Source organism: Enoplosus armatus, chromosome 23 (assembly GCF_043641665.1).
Source record: "Enoplosus armatus isolate fEnoArm2 chromosome 23, fEnoArm2.hap1, whole genome shotgun sequence".
In the NCBI taxonomy this organism is placed as follows: domain Eukaryota; kingdom Metazoa; phylum Chordata; class Actinopteri; order Centrarchiformes; family Enoplosidae; genus Enoplosus; species Enoplosus armatus.
The window spans coordinates 13,247,352-13,261,174 of NC_092202.1; the positions used below are offsets into that span (position 1 = coordinate 13,247,352).

Sequence of the window (13,823 nt, forward strand, 5' to 3'; positions counted from 1 at the left end):
GGTTTATTAAAAGAATAATATTATTTTGTAAATATGCCTTCATATACATTCCGATTGATTTTATCTTTCATCCAAATAGTTAACAATTAAAACTGGTGTCAGGTGCAGGGAATTTTAAATATAAAAGTGGGCATTCATTATTTAATAAAAAATGATAATATACATAATAACAATGTGTTTTTTCTGATGGCAATTGTTTGCTTTGCCATGTTGTCAACCTGTTAGAGGTTACAGATTATCATCCTTAATATAAAGGATTCCTATATCTATCATATATGTTTACATACATAATTCATGATATTCTTACAACTGATGTAAAAAACAACAACAATTTGCCTTAAAAACACAAGTATGCAACTTTAAGTACGGTGATACATCATACCGATAGGTGGCAGACACACACCTTGTACAACTAATGCGCCTCTGAAACAACAGAAGAAGAAACTCCCCTACGTCATTGGCCAGAGGTTGTCCGACAGCCAAGATGGCTGCAACTATGCTGAGGTCGCTTACCAAACTAGGACGTCCTTCAACAAAAATAATATTAAATAATAATGTTCTGAGCCCCGGCTGTACTGTCCTGCAAAACAGGTAAGATAACAAGAATACAAAACCTTTGACCACTGTATTGCCAAGCCGTATTAGCTTGAGCTCCACGGAAATATGCTCACCGAAAGGCTAATGTTAGCATGGTGCTAAAAAAAAAAGCCGACTTGGGACTCTTGGAAATAATAATAAACAATTTGTACTGTCTTTCTGAATGGAAAACGTCTTTACAAAGCACGCATATAACTGTTATAGCAAGGTCATCCTTATAGTCTACGTACGTTGCAGGATAGATTAGCCTTACTGCTGGCTAGACGTTACCTAAGCTGTTAACTGTTAGCTTTCCTATTAGCTAACGTGTGTCAGTGTTTACCACACTAGTTCTATGCATATCTTGTGCCCTATGTGAAGTTTTTATTCCCATATTTTACTAGAATTATAAATCAAACTGATCCGTTTTTGCTTAAGATGCTTTAAAATATACTAGGTTAGTTAACCAATGTGGAAAAGTACACAGTGTATGTTTGCAACATGGATGTATTATGGTTTGCAACCTTGAACTTTAACTTAAATCGCACATACGCAAAGAAAGCATGTCCTTTATAAACTAATGCCAGTCAGTAGAATTAGCTTAGAGGTCTCTTATTTAACACCTAAGTCGAGGGGACTTGAAGTTAACACATTTGTTATTGTTGCCATCTGATACCGTCGGAGGTCTACAGTTACTTGAGTTAACACCAATCTCTCTTTTTTTTGTTGTTGTTGCCATGTATTGCGATGTTGCAACAATAAGCATGAGCTGTATATCTGTTCTGTGTGTTTCCCTCATCAGCCAGATGTGATTAACAGTTGGCAAACACGGTGTAGCCCAGATGATGGCCCTTTCCAAATGGTAGCCTAAACAAAATGTGATCAAAGCCTCCCTGGCAACATGCTAGCAGCCTGAGAGGTGGCACCTGTCTGTCACTAGAATTCCACTTTTGCGTTGGATCAAAACTGAAGGCCGACTAACAGGTTACGAATATTTTTAATGTCTTCACAGGCAGAAACAATGGCAGCCAGATGTGGAGTTTACAGAGCAGTTTGCCGGGGCAGTGATGTACCCCACTGCCATAAATGAGAAATGGACCCCACCCCCATGGAATGGTACCATCCACACACACAGTCACACTTTGAGGGCTACTACTAAAAAGATTCCTGTTCTTCATGAACTTTTAAGCCTTTATTTATTGACATCCAAAGGAAAATGTAAAATGTTGGGTTACCAAAGCTGACAACGTTCTAGTATACTTATGAAATACAACACGTCAGACCTGACCATGTCTGACTTCATATGTGGTAAAAGGGTTTAAATTTACGTAGCACACTGGATTTAATACTTGGGTGTTTGCAAATACATTGGTTAGCCTATTCTCTGGGTTTATGCTTACAGGTTTGTTGATGAGAAATGCATTAAGCCTTGCATTGTTCCAAATCAGACCTATCTGTTGGGATCCGGCCTCTGGTGCCTGAATGGGGCCCAAAAGAGCATTATACATTTGTTCACACTGCAGATGAATGTGCCTAAAAGTTTTGTCACCAAGACATGGACAGAAACGTACCCTTACCCTGCCCCCTATTGTTTTGTTTTTCTTCCTGCAGACAAAGATCCTCCTGCAGAGAAGGATGTGTCCAACCTGACCATCAACTTTGGTCCCCAGCATCCTGCAGCTCACGGTGTGCTGCGTCTCGTCCTGGAGCTCAGCGGAGAGTCGGTCAAGAAATGCGACCCCCACATCGGCCTGCTTCACCGTGGCACAGAGAAGCTCATTGAGTACAAGACCTACCTGCAGGTACTGAACACTTACAAAATCTGTAAATAGTGTTTCTGTATTCTCGAACCCATTTAGATTTATTAGGTGGTGGTGTGAATAGCTCATAATGTATGTGTGCATGTATAGAAGGTTGTAAAATCAGGAAGTGTAGAATCAGTGGTGCGCCTCTTTGTTTTAACCAGGCTAAGGAACAGAGTAGTTGCGGTGTATTCAAATTACAGAATAGTAAATTGCAACACAGCTTGTTGCAAAATACCTTTTTTTACTGTGTTCAACACAATAACATACTGTGGGAATGAATACTACATGAGCTGGATTTACTGTGTTAAAACTAGATGGTGCAGGAGCACCCCCCTCCATTTGAAAATGGCAGAATTAAACTTTTGACGTCAGCAGACTTGATTAAAGATGATTTAAGCGGACCATAACATGCGTCACATGTTACAGAATTCTTGGAAGTCCCTTACCCAGTAAGCTCCATTTCCTCTTCTTTTTATGTCGCAGGCTCTGCCCTACTTTGACCGTCTGGACTATGTTTCCATGATGTGTAATGAGCAGGCCTACTCTCTGGCTGTGGAGAAGCTGCTCAACATCCAAGCTCCAGTCCGTGCACAGTGGATCAGAGGTACAGAATAGAGGGTGTCTGCAGATTCTGCAAAGGCTTCTGATTTGAAGTCAAATGATTTAGGGCCTTAATATGTCTCAAATATATTTTTATTTATTTCTATTTCTCCACCATTTATGACGGGCTTTGCTGTTACGTTTGAAACGCACTCACAAGAAGAAAGAACAATTGTAAATCATCACATTTGAACAGCTGGAATGAGTGAAATATTGTTACACTTGCTTGAAAAATGACTTTCAGGAGTTGTTGCCAATTAATTCTTTTGTCAATAGACTCAGAATTTCAGCTTTAAATGGTTGAATGTGTTCTTTGTTGCGTTTGCAGTTCTGTACGGAGAGATGACTCGCATCCTCAACCACATCATGGCTATCACCACGCACGCCCTTGACATCGGCGCCATGACCCCCTTCTTCTGGATGTTTGAGGAGAGAGAGAAGGTCAGGAGCGTCCCGCCGCATGATGTCGAGCTCAATCCTTTATGATGCCAACCAGCCCCGAATCAGTCTGTCCCGTATTGTTTTTAAAACGTTTATCTGGGGAAAGGTTGCTGTTTTTCAGAGCTGTCTATCTGGAGTTTGCTGAATACTGCAGGTCATCCATCACCTTAACGTTCCTCAAAAGATCTAAAGTCAACGAGCCACAGAAAATGATGCAACTCTGTGGAAGTAAACAGAAAAGTTGTGACCCAAAAATGACTTAAACTAGCTGCAGGCGATAAAATGAGTTTAGTGCCGGTCTAAATCTGCTGCCGACTGTATAGTTTCACCTAAGCAGCTGCATGAGATTTAGAGATTTTTAGAGCTTCATCTTCTGGGAAAAATCACCACTAATTATGGATGGACAACCACTTCTGCTCCATTCATGTTGACTGAGAAATAAGTGTTATTCTCTTCGGAGAACAGCCCGTGTGAGTTTCAGGTTCTGTCTCTCAAATCTACTAAAGTGCCCACTCTACATACACACTTGCCAGTTTATTAGGTACGCCTAGCTAAAACTGATGCAGTCAAACACAAGAGCCGTGCAATAAATGCTACCTTCAGGTTATAATCAGCTTTATTTTGGTGCCGTTTTAGAGAGGTCTTGATTCAACGTAATGGTTATTTTAGAGGCTGTAGTTTGAGGTGCTGTTAAATTGTGTTGCATAGTACTGAGAGGTGTTTCCAGCCCATTTAAATAAACAAGGGTAGAGTAAATAACAGAAACACCTCTCAGTATAATACAAATTCAAACAGTTTTACAGAGGTGTTGAATCCTCTCTAAAACAGTTTCAATTATCACCTTCATGAAGGTAGAACTTATTTCATGGCTGTTGCATTGGACTGCATTAGTTATACTGAGCTGTAACCAATAAACTGGCAACTGAGTGTATATTGCGAAGGAGCAGTTTGAGTTTTGTCCCTAATCCTAAGGTCATTACACAGGAATGGATGTGTTTCTGAAGGCCTCATGAAACATTCATTGTGGAAAATTCATTCGGAGACCCTTGAATTCATTATTGAGTCTCAAAAAAAAAAAAAAAGACGTAGAGCTCTAACCATTAAGCAAATCATCTTTTTAATCGTGATTACTTGGAAGTGTTCTGACTGTGTGACCCTTGTTTCCTCCAAGATGTTTGAGTTCTATGAGCGAGTGTCCGGAGCCAGAATGCACGCTGCGTACGTAAGACCTGGTGGCGTACATCAGGTGGGAAAACTCAATGAATAATGCTCTTCTCCTGTCTGTGTGTGTGTGTGTGTGTGTGTGTTTAAAGCTAAATATCTCTTTGGGGAAAAATGTGTGTTTTGCTGCAGAAAACGGCAGCAAAGATGTATCAAGCATATGACATGTAGTAGATAAAGTGCTAATGATCTTAAATGTGTTGCAGGATTTGCCCCTTGGCCTGATGGACGACATCTATGAGTGGTGCAAGAACTTTTCCATCAGAATCGATGAAGTAGAAGAGGTTACTTTTTTTTTCTTTTTTTTTCTTTTTTTTTTTGAATCTCTACAAGCACGTGATAAGGCAAGATAAGGATGTGGTGAAGATCTGTCAGTGAATGTTCAGATTTGCTGTTTTTTCCTCCACACAGATGTTGACCAACAATCGTATCTGGAAGAATCGTACCGTGGACATCGGGGTGGTTACTGCTGAGGAGTCCCTCAACTATGGCTTCAGGTAACCCAAAAAAAGACCCCTTTCCTTCCCTTCAAGTGCCTTTTTATAAAATTCACAAAGATGTCCACATTCATGGAGAGCCTTAGGGTAATTGAAATTTTGGACATTAAGTCTAATAACATGTATATAAACTGATATTTACCACCTCCCCTCGTCCGTCCATCAGTGGAGTCATGCTGCGAGGGTCGGGCATCAAGTGGGACCTGAGAAAGTCTCAGCCTTATGACAAGTATGACGAAGTGGAGTTCGACGTCCCTATTGGAAGCAAAGGAGACTGCTATGACAGGTGACAGTTATTATTTAACGGGGCCTTCAACTCCATTTTCCCTGTCCCCTTTTCTATCTCACGTCAGGGGCTCTGTCATCTCAGTCAAGCTGCGACTTATAACATGAGATCATTTCCTCATGGTTGATTTACTGAGATGCGCAGGGTTATCAGCATCTGTAGCTTACCGCTGTTTTCTCTGTGTGTGTGTGTGTGTTCCAGGTATCTGTGCAGAGTGGAGGAGATGAGGCAGTCCCTGTGGATCATGCACCAGGCGCTCAACAAGATGCCAGAAGGAGAGATTAAGGTGGATGACGCCAAGGTTGCCCCACCAAAGAGGTCTGAGATGAAGGTGAGCTGCGTAGAGAAGCGTCCTCTTTTTTTTTTTTTTTTTTTTTTTCCCTTTCATTCTGTGAGGTGTTTTTTTTTTTTTTATATCGCCTGCAGGCTGTTAAATCTTGAATGTTGTACCTTTTTCCTGTCTGGATTTTCCTCTGTGCTTTATCACTTCTGTGTTTTTAATTAAATTTCAGCGGCGTCTCTGTACTACACTTTTTACAGAATTAGACCAGTTCTGCTGTAAAGGTTTTTTTAACATGGCCGCCCTCGGGGCTGGAGATCACCTCTGGTTCGCCTCACTGTTTTACATTTCAGATTCAACGTCGTTATCAAAACAGCTGCTGAGACATTACATGTTTTATGTGCCCCTTGTCCTAGATGTCCATGGAGTCTCTGATCCACCATTTTAAACTGTACACAGAGGGCTACCAGGTCCCCCCTGGGGCCACATACACAGCTGTGGAGGCACCCAAGGTGAGAACACTCATAATGATATTGGGACAAGTTGCACAGCTATTTTGTTTAAGTAAATAATGTGTATATGCCCTAATAGACTGCCCATAGATCAAGTTCACCATTTTAACCTAACAAACACAAATCACAACTGTAGACCCTCATTAGGATTTTAAATCATTTGGGAAGCCTTTGCAGGCCTCTGGGGACTTGTTGTGATGTAATATGCTTACTAGAGTGTATTTGTGTGTGTGTGTGTGTGTGTCCTTGTCCCGCTTGCAGGGAGAGTTTGGTGTTTATTTGGTGTCGGACGGCTCCAGCAGACCCTATCGCTGCAAGATCAAAGCTCCTGGATTCGCTCACTTGGTGCGCGCTTAAAACTTCACAAGACACAGTGAAATATTAAACACACCGGGTATCAATTATTCAGCACGTTTAACGGCTTGTCCTTAAGGCTACTTTTAGTTCATTAAGTACATTTTATAAAGTACTATAGAACCATTTTTAAAAGCGTACAGAACCCCCCCCCCCCTTCTCTTTCCCTCCTTCCTGCCCATCTCTTAGCTCATGGGTACACGAACTGCTGTTTAATGTAGTCATTAGAATTTTGGTCTTCAAGGCTAAAAATGTCTTTTAAAGTTGCATAAACAAACTATTAGAGTAGTTAGTGCATTAACTTCAGGCTATAATCTCATGAATTATGAATGCCCACTTTTATATGAGCTCATCTGGCCTAAATGGTGGTAGCTGCTCTTCAGTTTCCCCTGAATGTTAATAAATGTTTTCTTCTTTCTAGGCTGGTCTGGATAAAATGGCCAAAGGGCACATGCTTGCTGATGTGGTGGCCATTATTGGTAAGAAAGTGATTTATTATTATGAGTTTTCAGAAGGGCAAAACATCTCCTCTCTGAATCTTGTTAAAATGCTAATATTTGCTTCTTTTTTGCACTGAAGTTGCACTCAGCATTTTCTTCTGTGTCTTCCTCCGACAGGCACACAGGACATAGTGTTTGGTGAGGTTGACCGCTAACATGTTGCTGCTGCTCCCTGAAGGGCAGACTACAGTCTCTCTTTCACACATCTCTTAGTCGGGGTCCTCTTCCTGTTCACTCTTCGCTGTAGCGTGGCTTTTGACAGATGCTTGTAATCATTCATGTACAATGTCCAAACAAACCTAATAAATATTTTATGAGCGAACAGCAAAGTAGCGAGTCGTGTTTCTCACTGTCACGCTGTGGAGTGGGGTGATTTCTGGAGGGATTCATAAGATCTTAAATGCTAGTGTTTTTCAAATGCTCCATTTCCTTGACTTGTCTGAAAACATGAGCGAAAATCAAGTATTAAACATGACAGTAGAGACCAAAGCCTCGATTGTGTGTCCTTCCCCTGGTTTGGTGTTAAAAGGGGGAGTGGTCTAATGAGATCTGAGACACATGGACTTAGAGCTCAGACCACAACTTCCCCTCTTGGCTATGAGGTACGCAACACTCGAGTGTTCTTCAGAACGCAGAGGAAAAACACCCACAAGTCGTCTTTTTTGTTGATTGCTGGTCGCTTAAGGAGCCCGGTTGTCACCGTTGAGCCTGCGTTGCCATGCCTGTGTGGGGCAGGAGCCCGTTACTGGTAGCCATTCCTCTGTGGATGAGTTTTGGGAGAGCTGGTGAGTTGTGACATTAAACTGGGGTGTTGCTTCAAGTTTTTATTTATTTATTTATTTATTTTTTATTGTAATGGCTGGTTAAATGTCTATATCCCTAATACCTTGCAGTAATTCTTAATTCATGATAAGAACGACCAAAACAGTTTGGAAACAAATTCAGAAAATAACTAAATTCAGATACAGCCTCACTGAACAGAAGGTGTGCGCTGAAGAACTGGCTATTTTTTTATTTTTTTATTTATTGCTCTGTAGAACACACCCGGATAAAAAAAAAAAATTTGTTTTTGAAAATATCACTACTGGATATTGGCAGATGGGTACATTTAGGGCGGTGAGGTTTCCTGACTTTTGACCTTATTCCGCTCAGTGTAGGCAGCCGAAATGTAGTCACCACATTACAGTTTCTGTGAAAAGAGAAGCTGACCCTGTTCGTTCTTGTTACGTGTGGCAAGGGCCACTTTTGTGTTTAACCATTTCAACTGCCTCTAAAGTTGTTTTATACTGTATTTATTAGTATATATTTTGCAGCATGTGGTATGGCCTGTATGTTGTGACTACTACAATTTCTAGAAAGAAAATAAGCATGTACGATATTAGCACAAGTATAGATATGAATATTTAGCCTTAAAAAGATGAGTTAATATTGGGGGTCTAACAGGCCAAGAAGACATTAAAGTGTAAATACAGTTCAGCTGGAATAATTAATTGGCTAATCTATTAGTTGAGTGAGACAAGATAATTATTAATAATAATAATAATAATAATAATAATAATCATAATAATTTAAGCAAAAATGCCAAGTGTAATGGTTCCAGTTTTTCAAATCAGAAAGACTTTGCTTCTTTTCCTTACGTCATCGTAAAGTAAATGATTTGGGGTTTTGGACTGTTGGTTGGACAAAAAAAAACATTTTTCACCATTTTCTGAGAGAAAAGAATTGGCAGATTAGATGAATTCAGAAAATTTAAACTGGTCCTTTCAGTGCGTGAGAGATGTCACACCTGAGAGATTTCAGCTTTAATTCCAAACCACGACTGACTCTGGCCTAGTTCTAGTATCTGCGTCTAACAGCATGAGGCAAAAGTCACAGCCGACTGGTGTATTAACACATTTTAAAAGAGAGAAAGATCTTCTGTCCGCTTTGTACACTGAGCACTTCATTTGATCAAGATGGTGGGTGTAATTACATTCACGCACTTCTCCTGACACCTTGTTTGCTGGCCCGCTTAAACCCTTGAAGTATAATACACCTTCCATCGCAATACACAGAAGTACTTTAATCAATACAGCACCACAGTCATGGGAAGGGTTAGGAGCCATGTGCTGGGACACCAACAGAGATATTAGCCACACTTTGATATCAGACTATTAGGTATTTTAGGGGGCGCACACACTGTTTGCTGTTTCTTTTGAAACCGAGTTACATGTGAGTTGCGGAAACCGATGAGATGTTGATGTAGATAACACACCACGTCTCTCTGGCTCACAGGCAAGAGTGACATGTGCGGCTGAATTAGAAGCCTTTGAAATTTGATTTTACGTTTTCACTCGTCTGAGTCTGCGGGATAATATTATCAGTCAGTATCAAGTGTAACAGAAAAAGCAAGTTGATGTCTAATTTTACTGTTACTCTGACAAGGGGGCATTATTAGGAAGTGGGTACTGTGTGGGAAACAATCAGGTGATCACAGATTTCAGCAAAGTGATTGGAGAAGAGAAAGTGGGAAGGAAGGGACGGGATGTCTGCTGTCTGGAGGATTTCAACATAGAGACGTGGTCATGGTTCTTCTATTTGATGTAGGAAAAAATAACTTTTGTATAGCCTATTAGTTTATATATATATATATATACTGTATAAGTTACACTAAGGTCAAAAAGTCCATATAAGGTATGTGGTGTAACATATGCTCTGGGTCAAGTTGAATGGCTCAGCCAATCACATTTAAATTCTGTTAAAATGGAATTTAATTAAAAAAAAGAAAAAAAAAAGCATATTGTCAAAGGTTAATATTACAGCTCAAATTTGATTGAACAGTGTGTAAATAATCTTATATATATAACACACCAAATCTATGGAGTCTGGACTGTGCCACACTAGAACCTGAAATCTGAGTCATTAGACGTGAATGTATTCATAAAAACTATTGGAGAAAAAGTTAGAAAAGAATCTTTAATATGTGCCAATAAGTCAGTTATTATTATTCTGTCTTCTATGTATTCTTTATTAAGTTATGTTTTGTTTTTGAAAAGCTTCCTGTCATACAGATTTCTGTCAACTCCTTTAACTGTCACAGTTTCCATTATCTCTGTCTTTTTCATTTAAATTAAGGGAATTTAAGGAAGTCCAACCCACGGCTATGAGAGCGCTGATTGGCCAGTGTTTTTGGTTTTAGCTTTAGCTTTCCGTCCGGCCAATCAGCGCTTGATACCGCTCGGCGCGTTGGACTGCCTTTACATTTTTATTTTTTTTTTCTGCTTGGCACACTGGCCGTGTATTTTCAAATGAAAGAGAAGTAACTTTAAAGTGAAGTGATCGTGTGAGATGAATTTGGCAGGAAGACACGAAATAACAAAGTGGCAAAAAAAACAAAAAAACAGAATTAGTAATTAGGATGATAGTTATATAATAATAATATACTTTTAACAATTATCACCTATCGTTAAAATGAGTACAAGGGGTTGATATTTGTAAATTGGCATGCACATTACATTAATTACTTATAATCACAATAGCTTAACAAATTAAAATTAACCAATTGAAAGGCGGCATAGAGGAGGAAATTGAAGACACATTCATATATAAATCCACATAATTATCTTTACATCATCAAAAATGAGAAGTGTGACATTCTCATACAGTCATGTAATACTGCATTTTCGTTCAATAGCTGCTAACCTAGGGCCAACGTACTCCAAGAATGTTGTATGTTCAGAAATACCTTGTCCACGTAGAGCTCAGTGTCAGGTATTTACGAGCGAAAACATGGCCCTATGCCACTGTGCTTTTGTGAAGCGTTTGCTTGTAATTTCCGCCGCACGCTCGTCCCTGCGCAAAAGGTTAAAGACACATGAAAGCCTCCCGCGGTGGGAGCCTGTGACGTGCGCACCAGGCAGGCCAAGACAAAGAAAGCTGGGTTACAAAGGTTTTCTCTATTTCAATTCCAGTAGCCTGTATTATACTTTGTACACTCTGTGCTGTGTGTGTGTGTGTGTGTGTGTGAAGTGGTGTTGCAAACGGACACGCAAAAGCTGAAAACAAAATCCCAAGTGATTTTATCTTTGAGGTTTTAGTCATTACCACCATTATGGAGTATGGATAGCATGCTACCCCCAGTAATTTCTCTTCCCGTGGTTAGACTGGTGAGGCATTGGGTGGCTTTTTAACGTGTGTGACATGAACAATCATCCGTAAAAGCTCGTCAACCTCCACATGCTCACGCAATCAGCAAAACAATAATGAATCCTCTCATGCACCATATTCCATGTGCAGCCCTGTGTGGGCGCTCATTTGTAGCCCGAAGTCTTGCTCCTCTGTGTGCATGAATTTCTCAGTGAGACAAGAAGTTAGATTTTTGAACAGTGTTTCACAATCTGAAATGGTGACACCGCCGTTACTCAATAATACTGTTCAGTCGCTGGGAGCAGTAATCGCCACGAGACGAGTGAACTGGGTGTTAACAGCAAGAAAGGACGGATAAGTGACAGAATGAATGTGTGCAATAATTAGGCAAACTCTGAGGACGTTTTCACTCCAGTACATGATCACTTGAAATTCTTAGGTAGTTGTGACGTTTTCAACATATGTAAGAAGTTGCTGTTATTATAGTGTTGCCCTGTGTTTCCTCAGCTGCTCTCGCAGAGCCGCAGATCTGCTACGTGCTGGACGGTGTCCTGTTCTTGTACGGCATCATCCTGACAGCCCTCTACTGTAGAGTCAAGGTTTGCGTGCTACATATTTGCCTTTACAGAACTGCAGTGTACGCAAGAATGGGAATGAACCTTTTTATTGTGCATTGACTGCAAAAGATAAAGACAAGATGTATCGTGAAAAGTAATTTGACACGCTATTGACGTCTTGGTGAAAAATAGAGTGTCGTCTGCAAAAATAAAGCGCGCCACACACTCAGAAAGGGAAAAAATAAAACGTATCGCTCATTTAACGTTGTCTTCTACAGATATACAATGCTAAGGAGGCTGAGAAAACAAAGGCCAAGCAGGTAAGAATGCACACATGCACACTGTACATAACTACATACAAATACATGACTCGAATAGACGCAAATACATGACATGTAGACTAAAATGCATGCAGAGGGTTTAGATGGTCGCAGAGATGCACATGCAGTTAACCACAGCACAAGCTGGAGTTTCAGTGAACAAACCAGAGACAGAGCTCCACTGGAGGCAGAAAATAATCTCCCCCGGTCAGGTCAAACCAGCGATAGGCAACACGAAGAATGAAATTGCCATTCTTCACACACACACACACACACACACACACACACACACACACACACACACACACACACCTATTGTTTTTGGCAGCCGTATGTGGCGCATTAAACCATCATGACGGCTCCGCTCTTACAAAGTTTCGATTTCCTGACACCCCCCCGAGAAGCTGTCAGACCCACCAGCTGTCTCAGCACACGCCAATGAGAAGCCTCTACATATATTGTGTTTGTTATCACGCTTTCATTGGTGGCCGCCCGCCACTAAATTGCTCAAGAGCCTTTATCACTTTATCTAACATTGTTCTTTTCCACCCCTGACAGAATGCCGGCGAGGGCATCTATATGGTGAGTTTTGATGCTGTGAATGACAAGGAGAACAGCTGATTGCTTAAATGTTAAATGATTATTGTTAAATTGCGGTGTACACTGAATTTCACACTGTCTGTTTTTTCCTCCCAGGGCTTGACTCCTCACGCCCAGGACACATATGAAAGTCTCAACCTGAATAAGTGATATAATGAGTGACAGCCCACAACAGATGTTTTCCTTTAAATACCTTCTTTTTTTTTTTTTTTTGTGGAGAGAATGTGAGATTTGTGTGCACCAGTTTTCATTTCCCTTTTGCTTTTTTAAAATAAGATTTTTTTTATGGGAAGTTAAGTGTGTTGCTTAAGATAACTGTTTACTATAGTAACGCCAAGTGTATCATATTTGATACACGGGTTTTTGAGACCTCTAATTAATCAGTGTGATATTTTTTTCCCCCTGAAAAACCTGATGTATATAAAGACACATGCAGTGCACCAGAAGAAACTGAAGCCCAGGCAGAAACCCATGCCCCCTGCGAAGGTTTCAAGCTGCTGTTTGGCACCTCTCTCACAAGTGCAAAAAGGGCAAAATCCCCCCCCCCCGCAAAAGGCCAACCTCTAGTGTGCCCCCTGATGTGAGAAAGGATGGCATTGAAACTCAAAGTTTAATGGGTTAAAAATGTTATGTTTTATATGTTTGTTGTACAAAAATGATACAAATTCAAACTCATATATGCAAGTTGATATTTAATTTCTTTTTCAATAAACACTCCAGTTTCAAAACATTCGCATTTTCATGGTTCAGGCTTTACAGGGTTAAAGAGATCCTCAGCAGTGTTTCCTACACACCACAGGATGGCAGTGATGGCGTCTATGGCGAGGTCCTTACCTGTTCATACTCAAACACACACACACACACACACACACACACACACACACTCCTCTGATCTGTCACATTTAGCCCAGGTCAAACTGACTGAAAACCTGTTTAACATGATCATGTGGAGAAAAACATACAGTATGATGTACTGTTGATTTATGAGGTTTAATGTACCCAAAGTGGGCAGTTCATTCCTGAGAGATACATTATGAAAGTCTTCATAATGTCTCTGTGGCGCTCATCTTTGCTACTGTTTGTGATTATCCCTTTTAAAATGAAAGAATCAATTTGTTTTTTTTTGTCTATGGGAGGAGGCACCTTTTG

The 13,823-nt window shown here is 40.4% G+C and overlaps 2 protein-coding genes across 2 annotated transcripts; both read left to right on the top strand.

Annotated features, from left to right (window-relative positions):
- The first annotated feature begins 472 nt into the window (after nt 1–472).
- Nucleotides 473–7,458, top strand: ndufs2 (NADH:ubiquinone oxidoreductase core subunit S2). The gene is made up of 14 exons (XM_070929569.1): nt 473–591; nt 1,589–1,692; nt 2,188–2,378; nt 2,865–2,985; nt 3,310–3,422; nt 4,594–4,668; nt 4,850–4,927; nt 5,055–5,140; nt 5,307–5,426; nt 5,628–5,757; nt 6,123–6,218; nt 6,480–6,563; nt 6,994–7,051; nt 7,190–7,458. The coding sequence occupies exons 1-14, from the start codon at nt 485–487 to the stop codon at nt 7,225–7,227; spliced, it is 1,401 nt and encodes a 466-aa protein (XP_070785670.1). The 5' UTR covers nt 473–484; the 3' UTR covers nt 7,228–7,458.
- Nucleotides 7,459–7,756: 298 nt separating this feature from the next.
- On the top strand, nt 7,757–13,404 carry fcer1g (Fc epsilon receptor IgFc epsilon receptor Ig). Its single transcript, XM_070929570.1, has 5 exons — nt 7,757–7,857; nt 11,705–11,796; nt 12,033–12,074; nt 12,633–12,656; nt 12,771–13,404. The coding sequence occupies exons 1-5, from the start codon at nt 7,791–7,793 to the stop codon at nt 12,822–12,824; spliced, it is 279 nt and encodes a 92-aa protein (XP_070785671.1). The 5' UTR covers nt 7,757–7,790; the 3' UTR covers nt 12,825–13,404.
- Nucleotides 13,405–13,823: the final 419 nt, after the last annotated feature.

Bases quoted from the DNA above. Each gene is read 5' to 3' on its own strand.
- ndufs2 (XM_070929569.1), top strand. From the start codon at position 485: ATGGCTGCAACTATGCTGAGGTCGCTTACCAAACTAGGACGTCCTTCA. The intron at 592-1,588 runs GTAAGATAACAA...ATGTCTTCACAG, and splicing joins TGTACTGTCCTGCAAAACAG to GCAGAAACAATGGCAGCCAG. The intron at 2,379-2,864 runs GTACTGAACACT...TTTATGTCGCAG, and splicing joins AGTACAAGACCTACCTGCAG to GCTCTGCCCTACTTTGACCG.
- fcer1g (XM_070929570.1), top strand. From the start codon at position 7,791: ATGCCTGTGTGGGGCAGGAGCCCGTTACTGGTAGCCATTCCTCTGTGG. The intron at 7,858-11,704 runs GTGAGTTGTGAC...GTGTTTCCTCAG, and splicing joins GATGAGTTTTGGGAGAGCTG to CTGCTCTCGCAGAGCCGCAG. The intron at 12,657-12,770 runs GTGAGTTTTGAT...TTTTCCTCCCAG, and splicing joins CCGGCGAGGGCATCTATATG to GGCTTGACTCCTCACGCCCA.